Raw genomic sequence first — 26,849 nt, 5'->3', positions numbered from 1 at the left:
CTAAGAGCTTTCATTCCTGTACTTTTTTGTTGCCTCTCACTGATGTCGCATTTCCTGTGACTTTATATACTACATATTTTTTGCTCACTGCTGCCACCTACAGTAATTTTGCTTTATCCAACTACTCAAGTACTTTAAATGCCAATTTCTACCCCAAACTCTATTGTTTCTCATATTGAGTGTATCATGAAGAGTTGCTGGATTTTCTCAAATATTATTTCTGAATCTGAGATAGTCAGGTGATTCTTGTCTTTCAGTCATTTAATTGATTTAATTGATACATTACAATAATTGATTTTGGATATTAAACAAGTTGGATATTCTTAGAGGAAGTTCTACTTTATCCTGGTGTAAAAATCTTTTTTATATGCTTCTGGATTTTGTTTGCTAAGTGATCCTCAGATCTTTTTTTGTCGGTTGTGAGGTTTGAACTCTGGGCCTGGACACTGTCCCTGAGCTCTTCAGCTCAAGGCTAGCACTCTACCAAATGAGCCACAGTGCCACTTCCAGTTTTCTGGTGGTTTATTGGAGATAAGAGTGTCATGGACTTTTCTGCCTGGTTTGGCTTTGAACCATGATCCTCAGATTTCAGCCTCCGGAGTAGCTAGAATTACAGGAGTGAGCCATCATTGCCTGGCTTTCCTCAGATCTTAAGATGACTACTCCTGAGTAGCTAGGATTACGGCTAATATTCATAAGATATATTGGCCTGTAGTTTAGTTGGGAAGCCTTGTTTCTTATTTTGTATCAAGGTAATAATATAGACCTCATCTAAAGTTGGGAGCTTTTTTTCCTTCTCTTGCATTTTTAATTGTTCTCTAAATGGTAGACTTCATTAATGGAAGCATCTGAACATTTTCTTTCCCCCCGCCACCACTGTAGTCACTGTAGTGTACTGGGACTTAAATGGTCTTGCTTGCTCAGGGTGACACTCAATTACTTGAGCCATGCCTTCAGTCCTGCTTTTTTGATGGTTATTTTGAAGGTAGATACAAGAAATATTCTACTTAGGCTGGTTTCTTCAAACTGGATCTTCCAGGGTTAGCCTCTCTGTGTAGCTAGGGTTACAGGCATGAATCACTTGTACCTTACAGGAAAGTTTTCTTCTAGGTCTTACTCAGTATGTAGTAATAATTAGAAGTTACAAAAAGGTTACTTTTTGGATTTTGCATGTTTATATTTATCTTAGTACAAATTATATTTTTATAATTATTACAAAGTATATTCTAATTCTAGATGATCAAAAATGTTCAATTAGTAAAATCTAAAAATAAGATTTTAGATTACCAAAATATTTTCTTGTTAATGTTACTGATTAACTTCACGTGTTTTATTTTTATTTTTATTTTTGTCGATTGTGGGGCCTGAACTCTGGGCCTCGGTGCTGTCCCTGAGCTTTTCAGCTCGAGGCTAGTGTTCTACCACTTGAGCCATAGTGGCACTTCTAGTTTTCTGGTGGTTTATTGGAGATAAGGGTCTCATGGACTCCGGGCGCCGGTGGCTCACGCCTGTAATCCTAGCTACTCAGGAGGCTGAGATCTGAGAATCGCGGTTCAAAGCCAGCCCGGGCAGGAAAGACCGTGAGACTCCTATCTCCAATAAACCACTAGAAAACCGGAAGTGGCGCTGTAGCTCAAGTGGTAGACCGCTCGCCTTGAGCTGAAGAGCTGAGGGACAGTGCCCAGGTCCAGAGTTCAAGCCCCATGATCAACAAAAAAAAAAAAAAAAAAAAGAGTCTCATGTACTATCTTGCCTGGGTTGGCTTTGAACCGAGATACTCAGATCTCAGCCTCCTGAGTAGCTAGTATTTCAGGTGTGGGCCACTGGCACCCGGCTATGTGTTTTATTTTTAAAAGACACTGTAGTTTTCTTTATGAGGAAGATAGGTTACTCGGAAATATGTATAAACAAATTATTATTATTATTATTATTATTATTATTATTATTATTATCATTTGCCAGTCCTGGGGCTTGAACTCGGGGTCTGGGCTCTGTCTTTGAGCCTCTCTATGATCAAGGTTAGGGCTCTACCACTTGAGCCACCATGCCACTTACGGCTTTTTCTGTTTATGTGGTACTAAAGAATCAAATCCAGGGCTTCATGCATATTAGGCAACCACTCTACCATACCACTAAGTCACATTCCCAGCCCCCTGAGCTCCTTTTGCTCAAAGCTTTCACTCTACCACTTGACCACATGCCACTTCTGGCTTTTTCTGTGATTAATCGAAGGTAAGAGTCTCATGGACTTTCCTGCTTGGGCTGGCTTTGAATCGCTATCCTCAGATCTCAGCCTCCTAAGTTGCTAGGATTACAGATCTGAGTCACTGGCTCCTGGCCAAATTATTATTATTATTATTATTTTGGTGGGTCGTGGGGCTTGAACTCTGGGCCTGGGTGCTGTCCCTCAGCTCTTCAGCTCAAGGCGAGTGCTCTACCACTTGAGCTACAGCACCACTTCCGGTTTTCTGGTGGTTTATTGGAGATAGGAGTCTCACAGTCTCTCCTGCCCGGGCTGGCTTTGAACTGAGATCCTCAGATCTCAGCCTCCTGAGTAGCTAGGATTATAGGCGTGAGCCACCAGCGCCCGGCTCCAAATTATTATTTTTGAATACATCTTTTGGTGAATTAAAAACATGGATGAAACTCTAGGGAAGCACATAATTTGTTTCATAAATGTTGACTGGCTAAATTTTCTCTTGATATATTTTCTGAATTTTCAGTCTTTGCTAATTGTGTTCTTGCCTAGATTTTGGCAATTAATCGTGGAGAGAATTTGAAGATACTGATGGTCAAGGTCAATATTCCTGATGGAGTAAAGAATGAATTTTGTAGGTGGTGCATCCAAAACAGGTCTGTATGTAGGTGTCTACAGAACTTTGTGTGTGTGTGTGTGTGTGTGTGTGTGTGTGTGTGTGTGTGTGTGTGTGTGTGTGTGTGTGTGTGTGTGTGTGTGTGTGTGTGTGTGTGTGTGTGTGTGTGTGTGTGTGTGTGTGTGTGTGTGTATGTGTGTGATGGGTCTTGAACTCAGGGCTTGGGCGCTGTCCCTGAGCTCTTCAGCTCAAGGCTGGTGCTCCACCACTTGAGCCACAGCGCCACTTCCAGTTTTCTGGTGGTTAATTGGAGATACGAGTCTCACAGACTTTCCTGCTCAGGCTGGCTTTGAACTGTGATCCTCGGATCTCAGCCTCCTGAGTAGCTAGGATTACAGGCGTGAGCCACCGGTGCCTGGCTTACAGAATTTCTAAAGTACCATACTCATGTCTCTGTTACTGATGTATTTTTTTTTAAACCCAGGGCCTAAGCACTGTCCCTGAGATTTTCTGCTCAAGGCTAGCACTCTACTACTTTGAGCTGTAACTCCACTTCCAGTTTTCTGATGGTTAATTGGAGATAAGAGTTTCATGGATTTTCATGGCTTCCACCTGTGATCCTCAGATTTCAGTCTCCTTAATAGCTAGCATTACAAGTGTGAGCCACCAGTGTCCAGTTCCTTTTTGCATTTTTAAAAGCTAAATTTATATGTTGTCTATCTTTAAATAGGAACTATGTGAAAGGGGACCTGAGAAGTTATTAATAATGATTCTTCCTGGTAGTTGCCCATAAGATCAATATGGGGTGAGATATTCTGATTGCCTAGTGAGCACATGGCTAAAAGAGAAACAGAAACTATAGGAGAAAAAAAAAATGACCATAAAGCAAATTCACAGCAAAGGGTTTTATAGAATCTTTTGAAGACCTCAACAGGCTTCTTAAAAAGTTTGAATGGTGGCTCAGTGGTAGAGTGCTTGCCTTGCATGCATGAGGCCCTGGGTTGGATTCCTCAGCACCACATAAGCAGAAAAAGCTGGAAGTGGTGCTGTGGCTTAAGTGATACAGTGCTAGTTTTGAGCTGAAGAGCTGAGGGACAGCACCCAGGCCCAGAGTTCAGGCCCCATGACTGACAGAAAAAAAAAAAAAGTTTGAAAACATGAGTTTTCAAAATCTGGGGAGCATTCATGCATTACCTGTCTCCAAACCTATCTGTGATAAAAATAAAAAATAAATCACAAACTTCCTAGAACTGATTTCTGAAGAGAGTGACACTCTGTAAGATCTTTAGGTGCAGGTCCTTCAGGAGGGATTTCAGAAGAATGATTCTTTATCCTAAGAGTGACAGCTTCATGTGAAACTGGTCCTGTGGGACAAGATGACGTGGAAAATTGTGGGTTTTTTTGTTTTGTTTTTTACCAGTCCTGTGCTTTGAACTCTGGGCTTGGATCCTGTCCCTAAGCTCCTTTTGCTCAAGGCTAGCACTCTACCATTTGAGTGATAGCACTACTCCTGGCTTTTTCTGTGATTAATTGGAGATGAGAGTCTCATGTACTTTTCCAAAGCTTGGGCTGGCTTTGAACTGCAGTCCTCAGATCTCAATCTGCTGAGTAGCTAGGATTACAGGCATGAGCCACTGTGCCTGGTGGAAAATTGTATTTTTGAAGATGCCAATCCTGTATAGGCTTAGGTTAACATGCGTGTGTTGTGTCTTTGTTTTTTGTTTTTTTTTTTTTTGGTTGTGGGGCCTGAACTCTGGGTCTGGGCACTGTCCCTCGGCTCTTTAGCTCAAGGCTAGCACTTTACCACTTGAGCCATAGCATCACTTCCTGGCTTTTTCTGCTTATGTGGTGCTGAGGGATAGAACCCAGGGCCTCATGCATGCAAGGCAAACACTCTACCACTGAGCCACCTTCCCATCCCTGTGTCTTAGTTTTTAACAAAAATTTTGAAAAGTGTAAAAAAATTAAATAGAAAATACTTACATAGAAAATATTCTTTTAGCTAAGTTTCAAACATTTTTTAAAAATGAAATGTTTATAAAGTAAAATAGTTATAGTTACCTAAGGTTAATTTATTATTGAAGAAAGAAAAAAATGTGAATGAATTTAGTGTAGACTAAGTGTGCAGCATTTATGAAGTCAACAGTGGTGTGCAGAACTGCTCTAGGATTTTGTATTTACTCCTTCCTCCTGGACCTACAATCACTTACCATCTGCAACTTACAATGTGGTGCCTTATAGAGGTCTACTGTGGGTTTTTAAAAAAAATCTTTTATACCTCTCTTTTTAGACTTTCTATTTTGTAACAGTTGCCTACAGTATTCATGTAGTAGAATGGTTAATATCTTTCTAGTCTGGGAATAATAGGTTATATGAAGTTGGTTTCCATGAGCACCTGTATGTAAACTCTATGATGCTTGCCCAATGACAAAAACACCAATAAATTCCTCAGAACTTATCCTCATTATTAAGGCATGCCTGACTGTTCCTTTTTGTATAATTTAAATCTTTTTTAAAGACCATATTTTTCTTGAGAAAAAAATTTAAGGAAAAAATCATTTATATGTAGCTTATCTTATAAATGCTTATTAGAATGATTGAACCAAAAACTTGTAAGAAAATATAAATCTCTGAACAAATTTTGTGGCTTATTGAAGATAAATTACATTAAAGGTGATTAAAATAAACATTAAACCTTTTGGGTATTTCAATGAAAAACTTAAACTGAATTTTTTAATTAACCTTTTCATTTGTTAAGAGAACTTTTTGAAAAAAGCAAAGTATTATACATATCTATAACACTTTAATTTTTAATTGTAATTTTTCTAAATGCATTTGATCTTCACAGCAATCTGTTTTATTGGGATAGATTTTATAACCAACATATGCTCAATGAGAAAGCTGATGCAGGGGCTGGGAATGTGGCTTAGTGGTAGAGTGCTTGCCAGGCATGCATGAAGCCCTGGGTTTGATTCTTCAGTACCACAAAAACAGAAAAAGCCGGAAGTGTTGCTGTGGCTCAAGAGGTAGAGCGCTAGCCTTGAGCACACAGAAGCTAAGGAACAGAGTCCAGGCCCTGAGTTCAAACCCTAGGACTGTCCCCCCGCCCCCAAAAGAAGGCTGATATAAAGATGTAAAATGATGTTGTTTTTGGAAGCTGCCAAACTTTTAGAAAAGAATAAACTGGGAAGAGCTTATTTTTTTTATAATTCTTAGTGTCATAGTTAGTCCTCAATATGTGAGTATTAGTTATACTTTTAACCTAAGAAAATAATAGAATGGTTTCCTTACAGTGATTTAATTGTTTTTCCTTTTCTTTTCTGTATTTTATTTGGTTCTCCTCCAGTTGAATAACCCAATATGATTATTTAACTTACAATATAAAATGTTATATAACTAGGAAATAATATAATTTTTTTAAATCAGATTTGGAAATTTTCTTCATATATATAATTCTAACAGCTAAAATATTTCTCTGGAAACTAAGGATTTTCTCAAGGACTTTTTTTTTTACCCCTTTTAAAAAAAGAACACATATGAATGTCTAAAAATGCTTTGCCTACTCAGTGAATCTTGTTATTTTTCTTGAACTCAGGGCCTGAGCTCTCTGTCACTGGGCTCTTTTGCTCAAGGGTCGCTCTCTACCACTTGAGCCTAGGCTTTATTTCTGGCTTTTTAATTAACTGTAGATAAGAGTTTCACAGACTTTCCTGGCTGAGCTGGCTTGGAACCTCCATCTTCAGAACTTCAAATCTTAGCCCCTTGAGTAGCTAGGATTATAGGCTTAAGCTATTGGCATCCAGCCAAGTCTTTTCTTTTTTAAAATACTATCACTCCTCTTACACTGTCCTTTCCCCTACATACTCATCCATTCAGGTTGTGTGTTAGATGTTGGAAACCTACCTGTAAACTGACAAGTACACTGTCTTTGGATACTGTGTAGTTTAGTAAGGCTTAGACAAAGAAATGGTTAGGCATATGCAGACATTACAAAGAGGAAGTACAGCATACCTGTATGGGTTTGTGGCCAAGAACTCTAATGTATTCAGTCCAACATGCATTTAAGTCACAGATAGAAGGAAAGGGAGAAGCAACAAGAAGTGAGGGTTGACACGTCAGCACAGGCTAGATCCTGCTATTCCTTGTAGGTAAGGATTCTGCTTTTTATCTTAAGGGTAGTGGGAAGCTGATAAAACTTTTAAACACAAGAATGTCAAGATCAGATTACATTTTAAGATGATCCCTTTGCCAGTAGTATAGACATTATTTGAAAGAACCAAGCATAGGTGTGGAGGCTAGAAACAACATTTGGAGGTTGAATCTACAGAGATAGGATGAGGTATATAAATAAATAAATGCCAGTGGATTGCTTAGGGAGAGGCAAAGTGAAGCCTGACATTTGTAGGCTTAAACAACAAGGTAGATTATGGTACTATTTGTCATCATACTATAATTACATAAAATATAATGAGTGCAAAGAATGAGGTTAAATAGAAATCTTGTTATTGTCTGGGTTAATTAGAAAAAGAGAAACTTAATACTAATAGTATTTAAAAATAATATCCAGGTCCAAATCCAAAAACTGAATCATTTGGAATTGTGTGCTACTAGCTCAAGAGGATAAATTTGAAGATTTCTAAGCTTGTCAGATGTTGTAATAGTTATGTTTATGAGGATCTCAATAATCCACATTTCTGCATTTGCTCTTTAAACATAAACATATGTGAAACAATGATCTCAGCAGTTCCCATTCCTGACTTAGACTCTATAGTGACCAGAATGTCTCTTTGAGCTTGCAGATTTTTGTGTTTTTGACTTGACTAATACATTTCTGTCCTCTAAGTTTGTGCTGCTGCTTTTCATGTATAAATGTGGAAAAACGAAAGCCAAATGGAAGTAGCTTCTATCTCAAAGAAATGAGTAAAGTGCTTTTTTTTGGCAGGCCTGGGGCTTGAACTCAGGGTCTAGGCTCATTGTACTCAAGGCTATTAGTCTCCCACTTGAGCCACAGCACCACTTCTGTTTTTTCTTCTGAGTAGTTTATTGGAAATAAGAGTCTCACAGACTTTCCTGCCCAGGCTGGCTCAAACCATGATCCTCACATCTCAACCTCCTGAATAATAGGATTACAGGACTTTGCACTTATCAGGTAGGTGTTCTACCACTTGAGCTATATCCTCAGTCCTTTTGCTCTGGTTAGTTTTCAGATGGGTCTTACTTTCTGCTTGGGCACTCCTGGACCACTATCTTGTTTTATGCTTCCCACTGTAGCTGGGATGACAGGTATATGCCGCCATGCCAGCTTTGTCAGTGATGGTAAGGTTTCATGATCTTTTCACTCAGGCTGTCCAGAAACCATTATCCTCCTACAATCTTCCAACTAGCTGGGATTAGAGGCTCTGTGCCTTGCTGAGAAGTTTTCTTTACATAATGGGTCAGCAAAACATGTTTCTATCAAAACATACAGTTTAAGGAGTAGGTCTTTTCAGTTGTTTATGGTACTGTCTTAGCCCTTGTAGGTTTCTGGGTTGTGATTTCTGTCTTAATTCTGTATCTTATTACACACCTCTTATACAGCATGACTTTTGTACTCTGGTATTGGTTAAAGTAAGGTCTTTCATTTATTTTATTTAAAAATATTTAGCTATTGAATTAGAATGAAATTTTGAGGTTATAGCCTATAAGGCAAACCAATTGTATTTAAGTTTAAAGTTAAAATAAGTAATAAATCTGGACACTGCTGACTCATGCCTGTTATCCTAGTTATTCAGGAAACTTGAGATCTAAAGATTGCAGTTTGAAGCCAGCTTGAGTAGGAAAGCCTGTGAGACTCTTATCTTCAGTTAAACACCAAAAAAAGCTAGAAGTGGAGCTGTGGCTCAAGTGGTAGAGTACTAGCCTTGAGTATAAAAGCTTAAGGATAGCACTCAGGCCCAGGGTTCAAGCCCCACGACTGGCAAAAGAAAAAAAGTACTAAGGTTTGGTCCATTATACTATTTTGGGTCCCTTAGACACACTAAGTAGATTTTAGGGAGCCAGTGAGGTGGCAGAGATTGTTGTATAAGGAGTGAAAGAAGTGTCTATAATGTAGGAAACAGATATAGCCATTACCTTTCAGGACCTAGTCCAGTAGTCTAAAAGCCAACTGAATTGAGTTCAACTTAGGCATCCTTAAGCTTAAAATAGGCCCTCAGCACTGTGTTACAGATCATTGCAAATCCCAGGCAGAATCTTGAGGTCTGAAGAAGACAAATATGGGCCTTCAAGAAGATATGGGTAGGTAATAATGAGTTCTGTTGTTTGGCCTGCAAGCAATGGAGGAACCATGGTTGGTTTCTCAGATGGATACATTGAAATTTTCTTTCTTGAGAGTCTTTCTGTCTCTAAGCACTATTTTTTCATTATTTGAGCTAATATAATTTCTGTAAAGATAAAGCTCAATTAGATAAAAATCTCTTAAGTAGTTATACAAAGGTGTTACCATTCAGCAAATTATTTTATTAATACAGTGCATCTTTATCAGTGTCACTCCTTTCATCATTCTTCTTCATTCCTTCCAACCTTACTCTGCCCTTCAATTTTCTTAATCTTGTAGGATATGTATTGAATTTTATGACTGTATTTTTCTTTTTTTATTGTGAAAATACTGTACAGAGGGGTTACAATTACATGGGCAAGGTAATGAGTGCATTTCTTACCAAGCACTGTTCCCCTCTGCCTCTCCCCCCCCCCCCCCCCACGCCAAAGTTGTAATGTTTGTTTTTCGATATAACATCTTGTACATCTCATTGTTGCAATGGGTCCATCTGCATCCCTATTTAAACAATTTGTTTTTTCCCTTCCCCTCCACAAATTATACCAACATCAAATACAGTGAAAACAGGGGTTATACCGTGGGGGAGGATGCCTATATTTTTCTCCCTTTCATCTCTTCATTCATTTGTCTCTCTTTCCTTTTGAGTACCAGTTTCCTGGTAAAAATTTTGTTGGACTGTGAGTTATCCTTTCTAAGAAATTGCAGCATTTGAATTCTCCCCTGATAGTAACGTATTTTTGTTTATACATTTCTGTATATTTGAATACAACCTGAAGGGTTTACTTGTACATTATAGATTAGTTCTAGCTTCCACATATGAGAGAAAACATTCATCCCTCTTGTATCTGAGCCTGACTTCACCTAACATGACTTATTCCAGGCCCAGCCATTTCTTCTTTTTTTTGGGGGGGGGGGCTCCGGTCGTGGGGCCTGAACTCTGGGAGCTGTCCCTCAGCTCTTCAGCTCAAGGCTAGCTCTCTACCGCTTGAGCCACAGTGCCACTTCTGGCTTTTTTCTTTTTGTTTATGTGGTGCTGAGGAATCGAACCCAGGGCCTCATGCATGCAAGGCAAGTGCTTTACCACTGAGCCACCTTCCCAGCCCCAGGCCCAGCCATTTCTTTGTAAATGAAATAATTCTTCCTAATAGATGAGTAAAATTCCATTGAGTATTATATATACCACATTCTCTTGATTTCATTCCTCTACGGAGGGGCATCTAGGCTATGGTGAATAGTGCTGAAATGAACATGGCAGTGCAGGTAGCTTTACTATATTCTAGTATAATCTTTTGGATAAATGCTCGAGTGGTATTGCTGGGTCATAAGGTAGTTATATGTTTAGGTTTTTGAGGGACCTCCATACTGCTTTCCACAGTAATTGAACAAGTTTGCATTTCATGATTAGTCTATTCCAGAGATGTTGAACATTTCTTCATGTGTCTATTGACCATTTTTAAATCTTCTTCTGAGAAGTCTCTATTTACCTTGTTTGCCCATTTATTAATTGGGTTGTCTTCGGTTGTTAATTCTTTGAGGGTTTAGTTTCTAAGTTCTTTGTAATGGCAATTGGCTGATTTATACCTGGCAAAGTTCTCCTATTATGGAGGGTCTCTTTTTAGCATATTAAAACGCTGTCCTTTCCTGTGCAAAAACTTATTTTTGATGCAATCAGATTAATCAATTCTTTTTTTGATATGCTGAGCTCCTGGGACTTCACTTGAAAGTTCCTGTCTGTGCCCCAAAGTCCTAATGTTTCCTCCACTTTTTTTTGTAGTAGTTTCATGGTTTCAGGTCTTACATTGAGATCTTTGAATTGATGTTAGTACAGTGTGACAGGTAGGAATCCAGTTTCAATTTTCTGCCCGTGGATATTCAGTTTTTCCAACACCATTTTTTGAAGTGGCTGTCTTTTTTCCATCATATATTTTTGACTCCCTTATCAAGATAAATATTAGATGGCTGTAGGTCTTTGAGTTTATTTCTGGTCTTGTATTCTGTTACATTGGTCCTTGGGCCTGTTTTTGTTCAGTACCAAGCTGTTTTCATTACTAGCTCTGTAGTAGAGTTTAAAGTTTGGAATTTTGATAACTCCAGCACTGTTTTTTCTGCCCAGGTTTGCTTTTGTGATTTGAAGCCTATTGTGGTTCCATATGAATTTTTGGGTTGGTTTCTCTATCTCATTGACGAATGATATTGGGATTTTGATGGGCATTGTATTAAATTTGCAGATTGCTTTGGGCAGTATTGCCCTTTTCACAGTATTAATTCTGCCAATTCAGAAACACAAATAGTCTTTTCACTTCCTAATTTTAATGTCTTCTTCAAATTCTTTTAATTCATTTAGATTTTTAAAAAATAGAGTCTGTTGCAGATGATTTTTGGGGTGGTTGCCTCATTTGTTGGCTTCATTTTAAATGAACTGTTTCAATCTTTGGATTATTAAAGATTTGGAAGGAGAACTCTTTTTAAAAAAGGTTGGCATTTTTAAAGGTTGAGATATTAAAAAATAAAGCTTATGTTGTATTAAATTCAAGTGAAAGCTACCAAGTGTGTGGGGAACTTCCCAGAGGGAAGGTTAAAACAATTTCTTTGCTAAGTCTCCTTTGATTCTCAGAAAGAGATAAAGAAATGAAGAGAAATATATAATACTTGTTAAAGCTTGGGTTGGGCACTACAACAAAATTGTCCATACACTGTATGGCTAATGCAACAGAAATTTATTGTTTCACAATTGTAGGGGTGGGGGAATCCAAAGTCAAGGAGCTAATGCCTTCACTTTCTGGGGAAGACTTCTGGCTTGTAGGTCACATTTCTGTGTCATCACATAGGGGATAGACAGAGAAAGCTCTCCAGCCAAGACCTTATCTAAGCCTAATTATCTCCCAAAGGTCCACAACAGTGCTGTAATAACTTTTGGTGACTTTCTTATATCTTAAGATTTTGGTCCTTCCCCAAAATGCTTTGGAGACTCTTCCCAGAAGACAAAATTTTTCTCCTTAAGTTTTATGTTGGACCATAATTAGCAGGTTTTTAAAAATAAAAACTCCAGATGTTACGTTAACAACTTCCAGACCTCACAGCTTTTCCTTCAGATTATGTTACTTTGGCTTCAGTAAAGGCTTTTTACCTTCCCCATTCGACACCACCCACCCCCCTTCTTCCAGGTGCCCTTTCATGGTCTCATTATTGTCACATCAGTTTTGTGTGGGTTTTTCTTCTTCACAGGTGGAGACCACGTGGCTTTGCAAGACCAGAGTTAATGAAGATCTTGCACAATTCATTGGATGATTCCTTCAAACGCCTTATTTATCCTCTTCTCTGTAGAGAGTTCAGGTATGCATCTTTATGTACTGTTTATTATTATATGTATTGTACTAGTCCCATTAAAGCATGTAGTAAATATTTGTTGATTGACTAACTCAGGTGAAGAGCTCGGGCAAAATCAAAGGCTTAAATTTAAGCCATGCTTTCAATCTCTCACTACATATTTGTATATAAATCCTTAAGACATTTTTCTTAATTGCAACATGCTTTTCAAATTTTGATCCTTTAATGTATGCCCTTTCCAGTTCTTCAGTACTAGTTTTTCCATTTGATGACTAAGCCAAACAAGTGGTTTATTGATTAGAGATTTGATTCAGAAGAAACAAAACTGGGAAGTTAATGGAGAAGTTGCTTGGACTCATCTTCCCCCCTGAGATAAAAGAGCCAAAGAGACCATAAAGAAATCAGTAGAGAACATGAGGAATTTATTACTTTGAATAGAGAAAGCTAGTATATTTGTTTTTATCTCCACATGGAAATTGTTTAGATGGAAAATTATCTAATAGTAATAAAAATGAAAAACTGCAAGAGATGAGGGGCCAGAATTCTTTTCAGGGGAAAAGATAGAAACGAAAGAAATTTAAAATGACAAAATCTTTCTCAACTTTCTTTTTGCTTTATAGGTAGTTACTTTTAGAAACTAGATAAACCTTCATAGAGTCTTTTCTGTGTGTTACAGATCTCATTCTCACCATTTTTTTTTTTTTTTTTGGTTGGTCATGGGGCTTGAATTCTGGGCCTGGGTGCTATCCCTGAGTTCGTCAGCTCAAGGTGAGCATTATAGCACTTGTGCCACAGTGCCATTTCCGGTTTTCTGTTGGTTAATTGGAGATAAGAATCTTACAGACTTTCCTGCCCAGGCTGTCTTTGAACCATGATCCTCAGATCTAGGATTATAGGCATGAGCCACTAGCACCTGCCCCCCCCCCCCCATTTTTTTTTTAGCAATGGCTTTCTGGGACTGTGGAGTTCTATCTGTCTTATTATCCTCACTAGGATTTTTAGAAGAATGGAATGTTTGTTTCCTTGTGGCTAGACTTAGCTTTTGAGTTCAGAGTTGTTCTGAGCAGGGAATGAGCAGGTACTGTGAAAAAAATCTCCATTATCAAATTTGCTCATCAGTGACATTCAGTTTCTTGTTTCATTTTTTTGGGGTGAGATACCCCTATGAGGCTTCATCATTCTCCTTCCCCAAATAAGAACTGTGTGGTTGTGGTTGAAAAACCATAAGGCTATGAGTTCAAACTCTGTTATCACCAAGAAAGCAGGAGAAGCAAATAATAGCTGTGTCCATCTTAATATAGGTTCAAATTTTGTCTAAATATTGATATAAAACATTTGAATTGGTTATGCAGTCTCAGTTTTCTTGTGGCCAATGGCATACATTAAAAAAAAACAACTGTTCTAAAAGACAATATACTTTTTATAAGTTCTTACGAATTTTAGGAGGTAGTATTTTGAGAGCTTCTATAAAGTAGATGAATAGAATAAAACTTTCACCATACTTTTAAGCCCATAGTGGACACAATTTTTTTAATTAAGTTTTTTATTGTGAAATACTGTACAGAGGGGTTACAGGAGCAAGGTAATGAGTACATTTCTTATCCAGCATTATTGCCTCCTCTTCTGTTTTCCCCTATCATCCCTTCCCTCCCACCTCCTCAGATATACCCCCCACCCTCCCCCAGCCTAAATTGTAAAGTTTGTTTTTTGACATAGCGTCTTGTACATCTCATTGTTGCAGTGGGTCAATCTGTATCCCTATTTAAACAATTTGTTTTTTCCCTTCTCATCCCCAAATTATACCAACATCAAATACAGTGAAAACAGGGGTTATACCATGGGGGAGGGACAAACAAAGCAACAAAAAAATCACATGGTACCTTATAAGTATATTAGAAACAATAGCAAAGAATTAAAAACCACTTGTGTCCCTATCTTGGGATTCATTTTGCTTAACATCATCTTATCTGACCTTTTCTGCTTGTCCCAGACATATACTTGTTATTGCAAATAAGGGAAACCATGGGACCTATGTTTCTTTGGGCCTGGCTTACTTCACTTAATATAATTTTTTCCAAGTCTTTCCATTTCCTAACAAATGGGGAGATGTCATTCTTTCTGATGGAGGCATAGAATACCATTGTGTATATATACCACATTTTCTTGATGAAACTGCAGCGCTTCTGCATGCCAAGGACATAGCTAGCAAGATCAATAGAAACCCCATGGATTGGGAGAAGATCTTCACTAGCCATACAACGGACAAGGTCTCATATCTAAAATATACTTGGAACTCAAAAACAAACAACAAATCCTCAAAGAAACAACTGCCCGATAAATAAGTGGACCAAAGACTTAAAGAGAAATTTCTCTGAAGAGGAAATAAGAATGGCCAATGGACACATGAAGAAATGCTCAACCTCTCTAACCATAAAAGAAATGCAAATCAAAACAAAATTGAGATTCCACTTCATCCCAGTTAGAATGGCTATAATCACGAACTCTAATAACAACAGATGCTGGAGGGGATGTGGCCAGAAGGGAACCCTACTGCATTGTTGGTGGAAATGTAAACTTGTTCAACCACTTTGGAAAGTAGTATGGAGGTTCCTCAAAAGACTCCACATAGAGCTCCCCTATGACCCAGCAATCCCACTTTTGGGCATTTACCTGAATGATCACAAACAAGACCATACTAAAGCTACCAGCACAACTATGTTTATTGCAGCATTATTTACCATAGTTAAGATATGGAATCAACCTAGATGCTCCTCAGTAGATGAATGGACACAGTTTTTTTTTGGGGGGGTGTCCGATTGTGGGGCCTGAACTCTGGGCCTGGGAGCTGTCCCTCAGCTCTTCAGCTCAAGGCTAGCGCTCTACCACTTGAGCCACAGTGCCACTTCTGGCTTTTTTCTTTTTGCTTATGTGGTGCTGAGGAATCGAACCCAGGGCCTCATGCATGCAAGGCAAGCGCTCTACCACTGAGCCACTTTCCCAGCCCTGGACACAATTTTTTATCTTCAGAATCTTTTTTTTTTTAATTTTACTTATTTTTTGTTCATGTAGTACTAAGGAATCAAACCCAGGGCCTCATGCATGCTAGGCAAGCACTCTTATCACTAAGCCACATTCTTAGGCCCTCCTCAAAAATCTTTTTTTTTTTTTGTGTTGGTTGTGGGGCTTGAACTCTGGGCCTGGGTGCTGTCCCTCAGCTCTTCAGCTCAAGGCGAACGCTCTACCGCTTGAGCCACAGCGCCACTTCCTCAAAAATCTTAAAAGTGCACTTTTTACAAGGTCTCTGGATAACACTGGAAGTTATATACTTGAGTCATGGTTCTGGACTGGCTATTACTGTGTGGTATAGTCATTGTAACTGAGAGTGACAAGTGGGTAGATGTAGAGAATGGAATATAGCAAAGATAATGAGATATTTATAGATGAAGGTATAAACTAAGTATTAGAGGAGACTATTTATACATCAATAAGTTATTCTAATGTAGTGTTTGTATTTTAATCAATTATAAACCTTAATTTGACATTCTACTAGACACTTTATACACAGTCTCTCTCTCTCTCTCTCTCTCTCTCTCTCTCTCTCTCTCTCTCTCTCTCTATATATATATATATATATATATATATATATATATATATACTGTTAGCTGAGGTGAAGTCATTCTGTGAGGGCTGACATTCCAGTGACATTCTACCTTGCTGTCTGTGTCTCAGGGTTGCCCTGGCCTGGCCACTTGGCCATTAACATTAACTCTGCTTCCCATTCACAATTCAGTCTCCCTTCTTGCAGACTCTCTGTGTGTGTATATATATATATATATATATATATATATATATATATATATATATATATGCACCCTTCCCTACCTTAAAGGCAGCTGCTGCTCTCTGTTCTGATGGAGGCAGCAATAAAGTATTTTTCCCTTTCAGAGTGTGGTGTGCTTTATCAGGTCGAGACATTTAACATATATGACTTATGTAAAATAGCAGATAGAGAAGAAAGACAGTTTGCTTCAGAATTGTTTGTGACATTACATATTACTATGATAAGCGAAAAAGTAGACTCAGTTTTTATATGTTAGTTATAGCTCTCCTGACATAAGTTATTTTGTTATCTAAATGCTTCTGTCAGAAATAACATACAAAAACATTCTATTCCTTTTCTCGAAAGAAAATTTGGATGGATGAATAGCTAAGTACTATTTTATTTATTTATTTATTTTGCTCTTCTCTTCTTTTGTTCTTTTTTTAAAGGGCCAAACTGACATCAGATGCAGAGAAGGAGTCAGTAATGATGTTTGGACGGAACCTGCGTCAGCTCCTTTTAACAAGTCCCGTCCCAGGGCGCACCTTGATGGGAGTAGATCCCGGTTATAAGCATGGCTGCAAAATAGCCATAATTTCTCCTACTAGTAAGTTGTCCTTTTAGTTTTTTTTTTTTTTAATATATAACAGTTGTTTGGTTCGTCATAAGTTTGCTTTATAGATTTCATGAGGATTTCTCACAGGGATATGATAATCAGATAATTAAATTCATATTTCTCTTATTTGTGATAAAAACTAAGTATACAACTATAGTTTATCACTTTCCCATGTTACATTGAAGATACTGAGAAATAGCTATGCTCACATTTGAACTTTATCCTCTGTCAACTTCAGTTTATTGTAATATACTTATAATGATGCATCATAAACACTATATTTTAAGTATGTACTTGAAATACTAAAGATACTTCATTGATTTTTCCAGTTGGTATTTTTTCTTATGTATTTTCTGTATCCTTCATATTCCGTTTCCATATTTCTGTGTTCCCATTTGAGGATATTTTCTTTTTGCCTAAAAAATGATTAACTTTTAATGTTGGTTAAAAAAAAAGATTTTGTTATTATAAAGATGATATACCAGAGGGGTTACAGTTACATAAGTCAGGTAGTACATTTCTTTTTAGACAATGTCACCCTTTCCCTTGTTTGTTCCCAGTTTTCCCCTCCCATCCCCATCTACAAGATGTATAGTTCATTTTCAATATAGTGTCTAGTGAGTACCACTGCTGCATTTGTTTACCCTTTGTCCCTCAATTTCTGTGCTTCCCCTTACACTCCCAGAGACAGATGAACAAACAAGACAAAAAGAACAAAAACAGCAACAATAATGTGGGCTTTATAATGAAAAATTGTCTTAGTTTTAGTTTGCCTGAAAAATCCTTTATCCTCATTTTGAAATTTTTTTTGGTTGCTGGTTCCAGGGCTTGAACTTGTAGCCTGGGCACTGTTCAAGCTTCTTTAGCTCAAGGCTAGTAGTGCTATACCACTTGAGCCACAGCTTAACTTCTTGCCTTTTTTTGTGAGAATAATTTATTGGAGATAAAAGTCTCACAGAGTTTACTGCCCTGGCTGGTTTTGAACCATGATCCTCAGATCTCAGCTTCTCCAGTAGCTAGGATTATAGCCATGAGCCACTGGTGTCTAGGCTGAAGAATATTTTTTGCTGGCTATACATTGGTTAAATGGTAATTACTTAAAGATACCATACCATTTTTACTTATTTTTTATCTTTTTCTATTGCATTTTGTTGAGACATTAACTAAGTCTTGTTTTTATTAGGAAGGGGTGTGTGTGTGTGTGTGTGTGTGTGTGTGTGTGCATTTTGTTGAGACATTAGCTAAGTCTTGTTTTTATTAGGAAGGGGTGTGTGTGTGTGTGTGTGTGTGCATTTTGTTGAAACATTAGCTAAGTCTTGTTTTTATTAGGAAGGGGTGTGTGTGTGTGTGTGTGTGTGTGTGTGTGTGTGTGTGTGCATTTTGTTGAGACATTAGCTAAGTCTTGTTTTTATTAGGAAGGTGTGTGTGTGTGTGTGTGTGTGTGTGTGTGTGTGTGTGTGTGTGTGTGTGTGTGTGTGTGTGTGTGTGTGTGTGTGTGTGTGTGTGTGTGTGTGTGTGTGTGTGTGTGTGTGTGTGTGTGTGTGTGTGTGTGTGTGTGTGTGTGTGTGTCCGGCCAATCCTGGGGCTTGAACTCAGGGCCTAGGCACTGTCCCTGAGCTTCTTTTGCTCAAGGCTAGTACTCTACCACTTGAGACTTCCAGCCTTTTCTGATTATGTGGTACTGAGGAATTGAGCCCAGGGCTTTATGAATGCTAGGCAAGCACTCTCCCACTAAGCCACATTCCCAGCCTATCTGTGTTGTTCTTTTCTCCTATGGCTGCTACGGTTTTTTTCCTTCGTAATTTTCTGAAATTTTTTATGACGTTAAGTGTGTATTTGTGTTTCCATGAGATCTTTTGACCTTTACTACTTGTCCCAGAGATATACTAGTTATTGCAAGTAAGGGAAACTATGGGACCTATGTTTCTTTGGGCCTGGCTTACTTCACTTAAAATAATTTTTTCCAAGTCTTTCCATTTCCAAACAAATGGGGCAATGTCATTCTTTCTGACGGAGGCATAGAATTCCATTGTGTATATATACCACATTTTCTTGATCCATTCATATACTGAGGGGCATCTGGGTTGGTTCCATATCTTAGCTATAGTAAATAATGCTGCAACAAACATAGTTGTGCTGGTAGCTTTAGTATGGTCTTGTTTGGGATCATTTGGGTAAATGCCCCAAAGTGGGATTTCTGGGTCATAGGAGGCTGAGATCTGAGGATGGCAGTTCAAAACCAGCCCGGCCAGGAAAGTCTGTGAGACCCTTATCTCCAATAAACCACCAGAAAACCGAAAGTGATGCTGTGGCTCAAGTGGTAGAGCGCTCACCTTGAGCTGAAGAGCTGATGGACAGCACCCAGGTCCAGAGTTCAATCCCCATGACTGACCAAAAAAAAAAAAAAAAAAGTAGCAGATCAAAAATGGTTGAAAGTAGGGCTCACACTGTGGAACACTTGCCTAGTAAGGGCAAAGAACTGAGTGCAAACCTCAGAACCACTGTCACATTTTCTTTTGCTTAGTTTTATATCAAATTAGTTTTTCTGAAGTGTTAGGAAGAAAGACTGGGTTAAGCTTTGTAACTTTGTATCTGTCTATCTCTAGAACTTTTATTTCTCCTTTTCTCCAAAATTGTTAAATGAAAAAAAAATCATAAAAACAATTATACCTTCTGGAATTTTGCTTCTCTGTTGCTTTCTCCTGCACCCACTGAGATGTCATTTACTATCTTACTGTGATGAATTATATATATTATATATACATATATATAATATGTTATTTTTAAATGTTAAGTTATACTTTGTCAGATACATTCTTCTGGGTATATTGATAGACAATATAATGTTGTATTGCCTGTAGGATAATTTTTGAAAAATTTAAAAGAATACATATCCTCTTTTTGTTCATAAGATTTTTCTAGGAAATATTCATTTTATCATTTAATCAAATTAGTATGTAATTATAATAGTCTCTGTTTGTCTTGCTATGTAGCATACTGGCCTCAAACTTGTGATCTTCCACAGCCTTCCTAGTGTTAGGGATTACTGGCATATCCTATCATGTGTGTTTTTCTGATTCATTTTCTTTTTCTCTCTGTTGTGGGACTTGAACTTAGGGCCTGGGTCCTGTTCCTGAGCCACAGCTCTACTTCTGGTTTTTGACTGGTTAACTGGAGATAGGAGTCTCACAGGAACTCTGCCTGGGCTGGCTTCGAACCATGGTCCTCAGATTTTAGCCTCCTGAATAGCTAGGCTTTCACATGTGAGCCACCCATGCCCCGCTTTTGATTCTTTTTAATTTGTCTATCTCTAGTTATATATTCTCTTTTCATTTCTAATACAATTTTTTAATGTGTTTTAGTCTTTTTCATGATGATTACTATTAAAAGTAAATGTTTAAGTAATTTTTTTACTTTAAATTTTATTGATCTTCTCTGTTGTGTGTTTTCTATTTCATTAATTTCTGGTTTTAGCTTTATCATTTCTTACCTTCTGCTTTCTTTGAGATTATTTGATTCTTTGGGGATTGAACTCTGGGCCTTGGTGCTGTCCCTCAGCTCTTCAGCTCAAAGCTAGTGCTCTACCAGTGGAGCCACTACTTCTGGTTTTCTGGTGGCTAATTGGAGATAAGCATCTCACAGATTTTTTCCTGCCTGGGCTGGCTTTGAACCATGATCATAAGATCTTAGCCTCCTGAGTAATTAGGACTATAGATGTGAGCCACTGGCTCCTGGCTAGCTCATCTTTTTTTATTCATTAAATTGTTACCCTCAAAGTTATATTAATTATTTTAATTTAAATATTATTTATTATTTAAATGTTTTCTATATAATGCAATACAGAAAAGCTCATAGTTGTTAAATATGCAGTTTGAAGAATTATATAAGGTAAATAAATTTATGTATTTTCAACTGAAACGAAGAAAATATCAGAATAGTATCTGATCTATAGTGATCTATTTACTTAATAGTAAATGTTAGCTTTTACTAGTGTTAACATTGGGTATTATCAACAACCATTTCTCTTTTAAGTATGATGGCATATTATCCAGTTAATGGGTGTTTTACTTAGGGAACAAATTCTTGTACTTTGAAAATAGCAGTATTGGGGAACACAGGAATGGAGGGAGGAAGGGTGAGCAAATGTAGTCATTATAGTTTATGTACATTATATAGAAAACATTAACTACATAACTTGAGGGTGAGGACAGGAGGGGAAAACCGGGGAAGATCAAAGGAAAGGGTGACATTGGCCAAGAAGCACTGTACTCATAACCTGACTTATGGAAGTGTAACCTCTTTATACAACTACTTAGTAATAATTTATAAAAAAAATAGTACTATTCAGAATCCTTAGAGAGACTCTGATACAGGGCATATGGATGATTCAGACTGCATGTTAAAAGACAGGCAAATGCTAATGGGCAAAGTGACTTAAACCTGTAATTCGGCTACTTGGGAGACAAAGATAGGAGGTTGAAATTTGAGGTCAGCCTGAACATAAAATTGCATGAGACTTCATCTAAACCAATGGCTAGGCACATGATGATTGCTTGTCATTCCAAGCTTTACAGGAAGCACAGTGGCTAGGTACAGTGACACACAGGTTTCATCACAGTGACAAAGGGAAAGACAAATGGGAAGGTTACAGTCTAAGCCTACCTGAGCATGAAGTCAGATTCTATCTTAAAAATAACCAACACAAAAAAGACTGATGGAGTGGTTCAAGTGGTAGATACCTGTTCAGCAAGTACAAAGCACTGAATTTAATCCCCTGTAATACCAAATAATGACATGCAGGTCCCCTTTTCTTTTGTAGATGGCTTACTCAAACATTAATAAGTTATATTTTGTAATTTCTTACAAAATAGCTTAATTTTTCCTCTTTCTTTTGTTGCTTTCTTTTTTTTTAAGGTCAGATACTTCATACTGATATAGTTTACTTGCATTGTGGACAAGGCTTCCGAGAAGCAGAGAAAATAAAGAGACTGTTGCTGAATTTCAAGTATGGAAATAAGTAATCTTTTGAGTACTTAAGTGGCTCATCCATTGAGAGATACATTTGGAGCCCCTAATTTGAAGGGAGGGATTAAGGGAAGTGCCTTCATCAGAGAGAAGGGGCCATGTAAATCAATGCTGGGCAATTTGCCAGAGAACTCTACCTAATGAGACTGGAGAAATGCTGCTCCCTTCCTTGAACCCCTTCACAAATAGAGGTAGTAATGTGGGCAGATTAGGCTTTAGTTCTTCTGTTTGCTCTCCCTACTTCTCTTCTTTCAGAAATTAACAAGGTATTAATATGAATCAATCCTAGTGTCCTTATTAGGAATTAGAGTATTTCTTAGTGTACTTACTTTTATTTTGGTCCCTTGTAGATAAGAAGAAAGCTACCTGATTGTTGTTTAGATTATATGACCATAGAGCATTTCTCTCTCCATTGCCTCTATATGCAAGACAGTGTCTTTTATTCTCCATTGTTGGAGAGGTTGCTTGACTGTATGAGAGAGTAAGCATGGTATTAGATAGTGTTTGTACATTCTGCACATTTTCTCTGGTTGAGTTCAGAGTATACCTTGAACTCATCCAGTTTCTCATTCTCTTTCTCCCTTGAAGCTGCAGCACTGTGGTGATTGGAAACGGAACTGCCTGCCGGGAAACTGAAGCTTACTTTGCTGACTTGATAATGAAAAATTACTTTGCACCACTGGATGTTGTTTACTGGTAAGGATGGTAGAAATGTTTGTTTTCTTGGAGAGGCATAGAAGCTTTTAAAGTTCCTTTTGTGATAAATTCTCCCTTATCCTTTTTAAGACAGATGTTTTCCACATCATCCTTTGTTAATCATCAGAATTTTTCAGGAGCTAGGAGACCAGGACTTTGGTGCAGAAACCAGTCAGTTGCATGGGATTTTCTAGAATGTATTTGGTAAATGCCTCTAGTTAACTATTAATGAATAAGTAGGATGGTATACTAGTCTAGCAGCCATAGACTAGATAACCTTCTCCCCAAGTTTCAAGCCTATGCGTCATTGCCTTTAAGAATTAGAAGCCAAAATAAGTATTACTAGGTATAAAATATTTTTTATGTTTCATTCTTATTTGTTTCCTGGTTATAAATTCTCATTTCATACAGATGTACAGATAACCTGGGAATGGCTATGGATTAGCATTCCTAGTTTCCCATGCCTGCCTTTGGATAAGTAATATTCTACTTTCATTCACCACTGTTTTTCTCCTTTTCTTTTGAACTTCACTTCGATATGTTCCTACCTACAGAGCACAAGTAAGTCCTAAAGGATTTAGTTTTAGGAGAGAGGGTCCTGCTGCTTAGTGAGAAATCTAATAACAAGGATAGTCAGTCGATGAATAGTATCCTGACAAGAATTACAGGACTTATTTGATTTTGGTACCCTGGGTATTATATACACATTTATCTGAACTAGGGAAGAGAAGAGGAAAAACAAAATAGTGAGATAAAGGATAAAGGGGGAACCAATGCAACCGTGATACTTAAAAGACAATATATTGGACATTGTCTACACAACTGTGGGGGTTGGGGGGGGCTGGGAGGAAGGGAAAGTGGGAGAAAAATGAGGGAGGGGGTAACAAGTTCGATAAGAAATGTACTCACTACCTTACTTATATAACTGCAACCCCTCTGTACATCACCTTGACAATAAAATTAAAAAAATAAAAAAATTGTTATTATAAAGGTGATGTACAGAGGGGTAACAGTTACATAAGTCAGGTAGAGAACAGACTTTTTTTTTTTTTTTGTTCATAGGGCTTGAACTCTAAGCCTGGACACTGTCCCTGAACTCTTCAGCTCAAGGCTAGTACTCTACCACTTGAGCCACAGCTCCACTTCTGGTTTTCTGGTGGTTAATTGGAGATAAGAGTCTCAGGGACTTTCCTGCCTGGACTGGCTTTGAACCGTGATCCTCAGATCTCAGCCTCCTGAGTAGTTACGGTTACACTGATGCCCAGGTAGATTTGTTTTTAGACAATGTCACCCCTTCCCTCTCTGTCTCCCAGATTTTTCCCTCTCATCCCTACCCACAAATTGTATAGTCAATTTTCAACATAGTGTCTAGTGAGTACCACTGCTGCATTAGTTCACTCTTCGTCCCTCCATTTCTGTGTCCCCCTTTACCCTCCTAAAGACAGATAAACGAACAAACAAGATAAAAAGAAAAGAAAACAAAAACAACAAATCAAAAGTTTCTTGTTTCCATATCCTGGAGTTCATTTTGATAAATATTATTTCATATGATAAGAGACACATAGGTATTGAGCTTTTGTGATCCTCTCCTAAGACTATCCTCCTTTGGTCTCACTGTGTGTGAATGACTAGAGTCCTGTACAATTTATTATGTGCCAGTGTATTTTAGGTCTTGCTTTCACATATGAGAAAAATCATGCACTGTTTGTCTTTCTGAGTTTGGCTTATTTAACATGATTTGTTGTAGGTCCATCTATTTCCCTTCAAATGACATAATATTATCCTTTGTAATGGCTGTGTAAAATTCTGTTGTGTGTAGGTACCACATTTTGGATTCACTCAACTATTGTAGGGCATCTGGACTGTTTCCTTTACTTGGCTATTGTGAATATCCAGTGAACCTGGATGTGCAAGTGTCTTTCTATTCTTGAAAATTTATCATTCCAATTCTTTCATTTAAATCTATCATTTAATTTTTAGAGAACTGATACCTATTCATAATTTTAAATTTCATTTAGTTTGCATCTCTAGATGTTCTAGTTTTCTCAAATTACTGGGTTATTCTTACAGGTTTTAATTGTTCTGAATATATTTTTAAGCCTGTCTTATTTCTTTGCCCATATACAGCCTTGAATTGTATAATCTATGTGAGAATTGTATAATGTATAAGGATCTAGAATCCTTGTAAGTCAGTTTCTGTTCTCTGTTGCAACTGCTTGTTCTGCTTTTTGGTGCTTTGTTACTTTTTCTATTCAGTTTTTTTTTTAATAAACTCTTGATTTTTGTGAGTTTTTTTTTTGGTGGGAATTCATTGAGGCTTGGAATGAAATGATTGTGAGTTGCTTCAAAGAGGATTTGCATATGCTTCTTGTAGGCTCCTGCAGATGCTACCAGTTTGGATCACTTGAATTCTCGGCTTGAGTTTTTTTTTTTTTTTTGGTGACCACCTGTGTAGTGTGAATTTAGACTGCAAACTAGAGAGATGGCTTGTGTTTCCATATGCTCATCAGTGATTCTGCCCACATAAGCCTGAGACACAGTTTGAGATGATCCATTTTCATTGTGCTCTCCTAGTGGTTGGATATAGTGAGTTTATTTCTATTTTGCTCTTATACCAAGGTGATAACCCTTTGGTATTTCATCTTGTTATGTTTAAGGATGACTGGAAGAATCTCTCGATAACATCTATCTCAGGTGGACACTGGAGTTGGTCTTCTGTTCACTGGGTTCCATGAAGCTTTGTAAAGCCATGAAACTAGAAAATGAAATTGATTCCATTTGGCACATGTCCTCAGCTGACATGATCAGAAATAAGGATTTCCATACATACCTCATTTTTTTCAGTATTTCTCTGTTGAAAACTCATGCTGTTAAGAAGCTTTATTACAGTTAGAATTTTTAGTTCCAAAGTCATAGATTAACCCAGGTTAGATAATCTGTCATATTTGGGAAACATAGGTCAGTACTTGTTTTTCTATTTAAAATTTTCTTTGAATTTAAAATTCAGGTTTTTCAGACAACAAAGGTAAAAGTCAGTGTTTTGAAAATTTGAACATGATTTTTTTTTTTCACTGTCATGGTACCTGGGTACCACTTTTTTTTTTCTTAAATTATCCTCTTAGTCATCGGGAAAGAACATTCACAAGTAGCAGCATTAAAAACAGCTTTGTAAAAACACAGACACTACTGTAAAGCAGGTACAAGGTATTCTACATTCACAGAGCTTTTAAAAGGCATTATTTGAGACTTGAAGATGATGATTATTTATTTATTTATTTTTTCCCCAGTCTTGGGGCCTGAACTCTGGGCCTGAGTGCTGTCCCTCAGCTCTTCAGCTCAAGGCTAACGCTCTACTTGAGCCACAGCGCCACTTGCGGCTTTTTCTGCTCATGTGCTGAGGAATCGAACCCAGGGCCTCATGCATGCAAGGCAAGCACTCTACCACTGAGTGACCTTCCCAGCACAAGATAATGATTTTTAAGTCATTTTAGTTTACACTTTTAAGAATTACTTTTTTCCCTGTTTTCTCAAGGTTATGCTTGTTTAAATGAAATGTGTATATGATATAACTTTTATTTCATTCTATCTTCCAGCCTGAAACTACATGCTTGAGATGATAGACACACTGTTGTTTACAACTATGAGATGACAAAGATCTCATGAGCTTTTCTACCTGTATTCTAGCATCGTGATCCTACCAATCTCAGCCTCCTAGGATTCTAGTGAACTTTAAAAAAAATTTAGGGGCTGGGAAGGTGGCTTTGTGGTAGAGTGCTTGTATGCATGAGGCCCTGGGTTCAATTCCTCAGTACCACATAAGCAGAAAAAGCTAGCCGTGGCACTGTGGCTCAAGTGGTAGGGCACTAGTACTGAGTTGAAGAGCTGAGGGACAGAGCCCAGGCCCAGAGTTCAGGCTCCACTACCAACCAAAAAAAAAAAAAAAATTACTCCAATTCCTTATTAAACGTCTGTTTGAATAAACTCACATTCATCTGTGACTGAATAACAGACAGGGTTCAGACCTTTTTCAGCCTCTTAGTCATAAGAACAGTCTCTGAACAGCTGCAATATTTTCTCTGGCATAATAATCAGGGTTCCAAACTTACTATATGTGGGTTGTGTGACTCTGGGAAACTGCTCCACTTTTGGAAGCTTGCTCATGTAACGATTAGTTTCATCTCTTTCCCTATTTGTTCTTGTTCTCCCTTTCCTTCCACTCCCCTGCTCCCTAACCCA

General features: G+C 37.8%; 1 protein-coding gene across 2 annotated transcripts in view; it reads left to right on the top strand.

Moving 5' to 3' along the window:
- Positions 1 to 26,849, top strand: part of Srbd1 (S1 RNA binding domain 1) — a 192,486-nt gene that overhangs the window by 32,002 nt on the left and 133,635 nt on the right. For both annotated transcript variants that reach the window (XM_070025511.1, XM_070025512.1), the window contains exons 10-14: positions 2,750 to 2,853; positions 12,355 to 12,462; positions 16,726 to 16,883; positions 21,807 to 21,897; positions 22,506 to 22,613. In XM_070025511.1, the coding sequence (XP_069881612.1) occupies positions 2,750 to 2,853; positions 12,355 to 12,462; positions 16,726 to 16,883; positions 21,807 to 21,897; positions 22,506 to 22,613 (569 nt within the window). The remainder of the gene's footprint in view (positions 1 to 2,749; positions 2,854 to 12,354; positions 12,463 to 16,725; positions 16,884 to 21,806; positions 21,898 to 22,505; positions 22,614 to 26,849) is intronic.

Source organism: Dipodomys merriami, unplaced genomic scaffold, assembly GCF_024711535.1.
Source record: "Dipodomys merriami isolate MVZ:Mamm:240054 unplaced genomic scaffold, mDipMer1.0.p SCAF_17, whole genome shotgun sequence".
NCBI classification, from domain to species: Eukaryota; Metazoa; Chordata; class Mammalia; order Rodentia; family Heteromyidae; genus Dipodomys; species Dipodomys merriami.
Note: the sequence above shows the minus strand (reverse complement) of the source record. Positions and strands in the feature narration are given on the sequence as shown.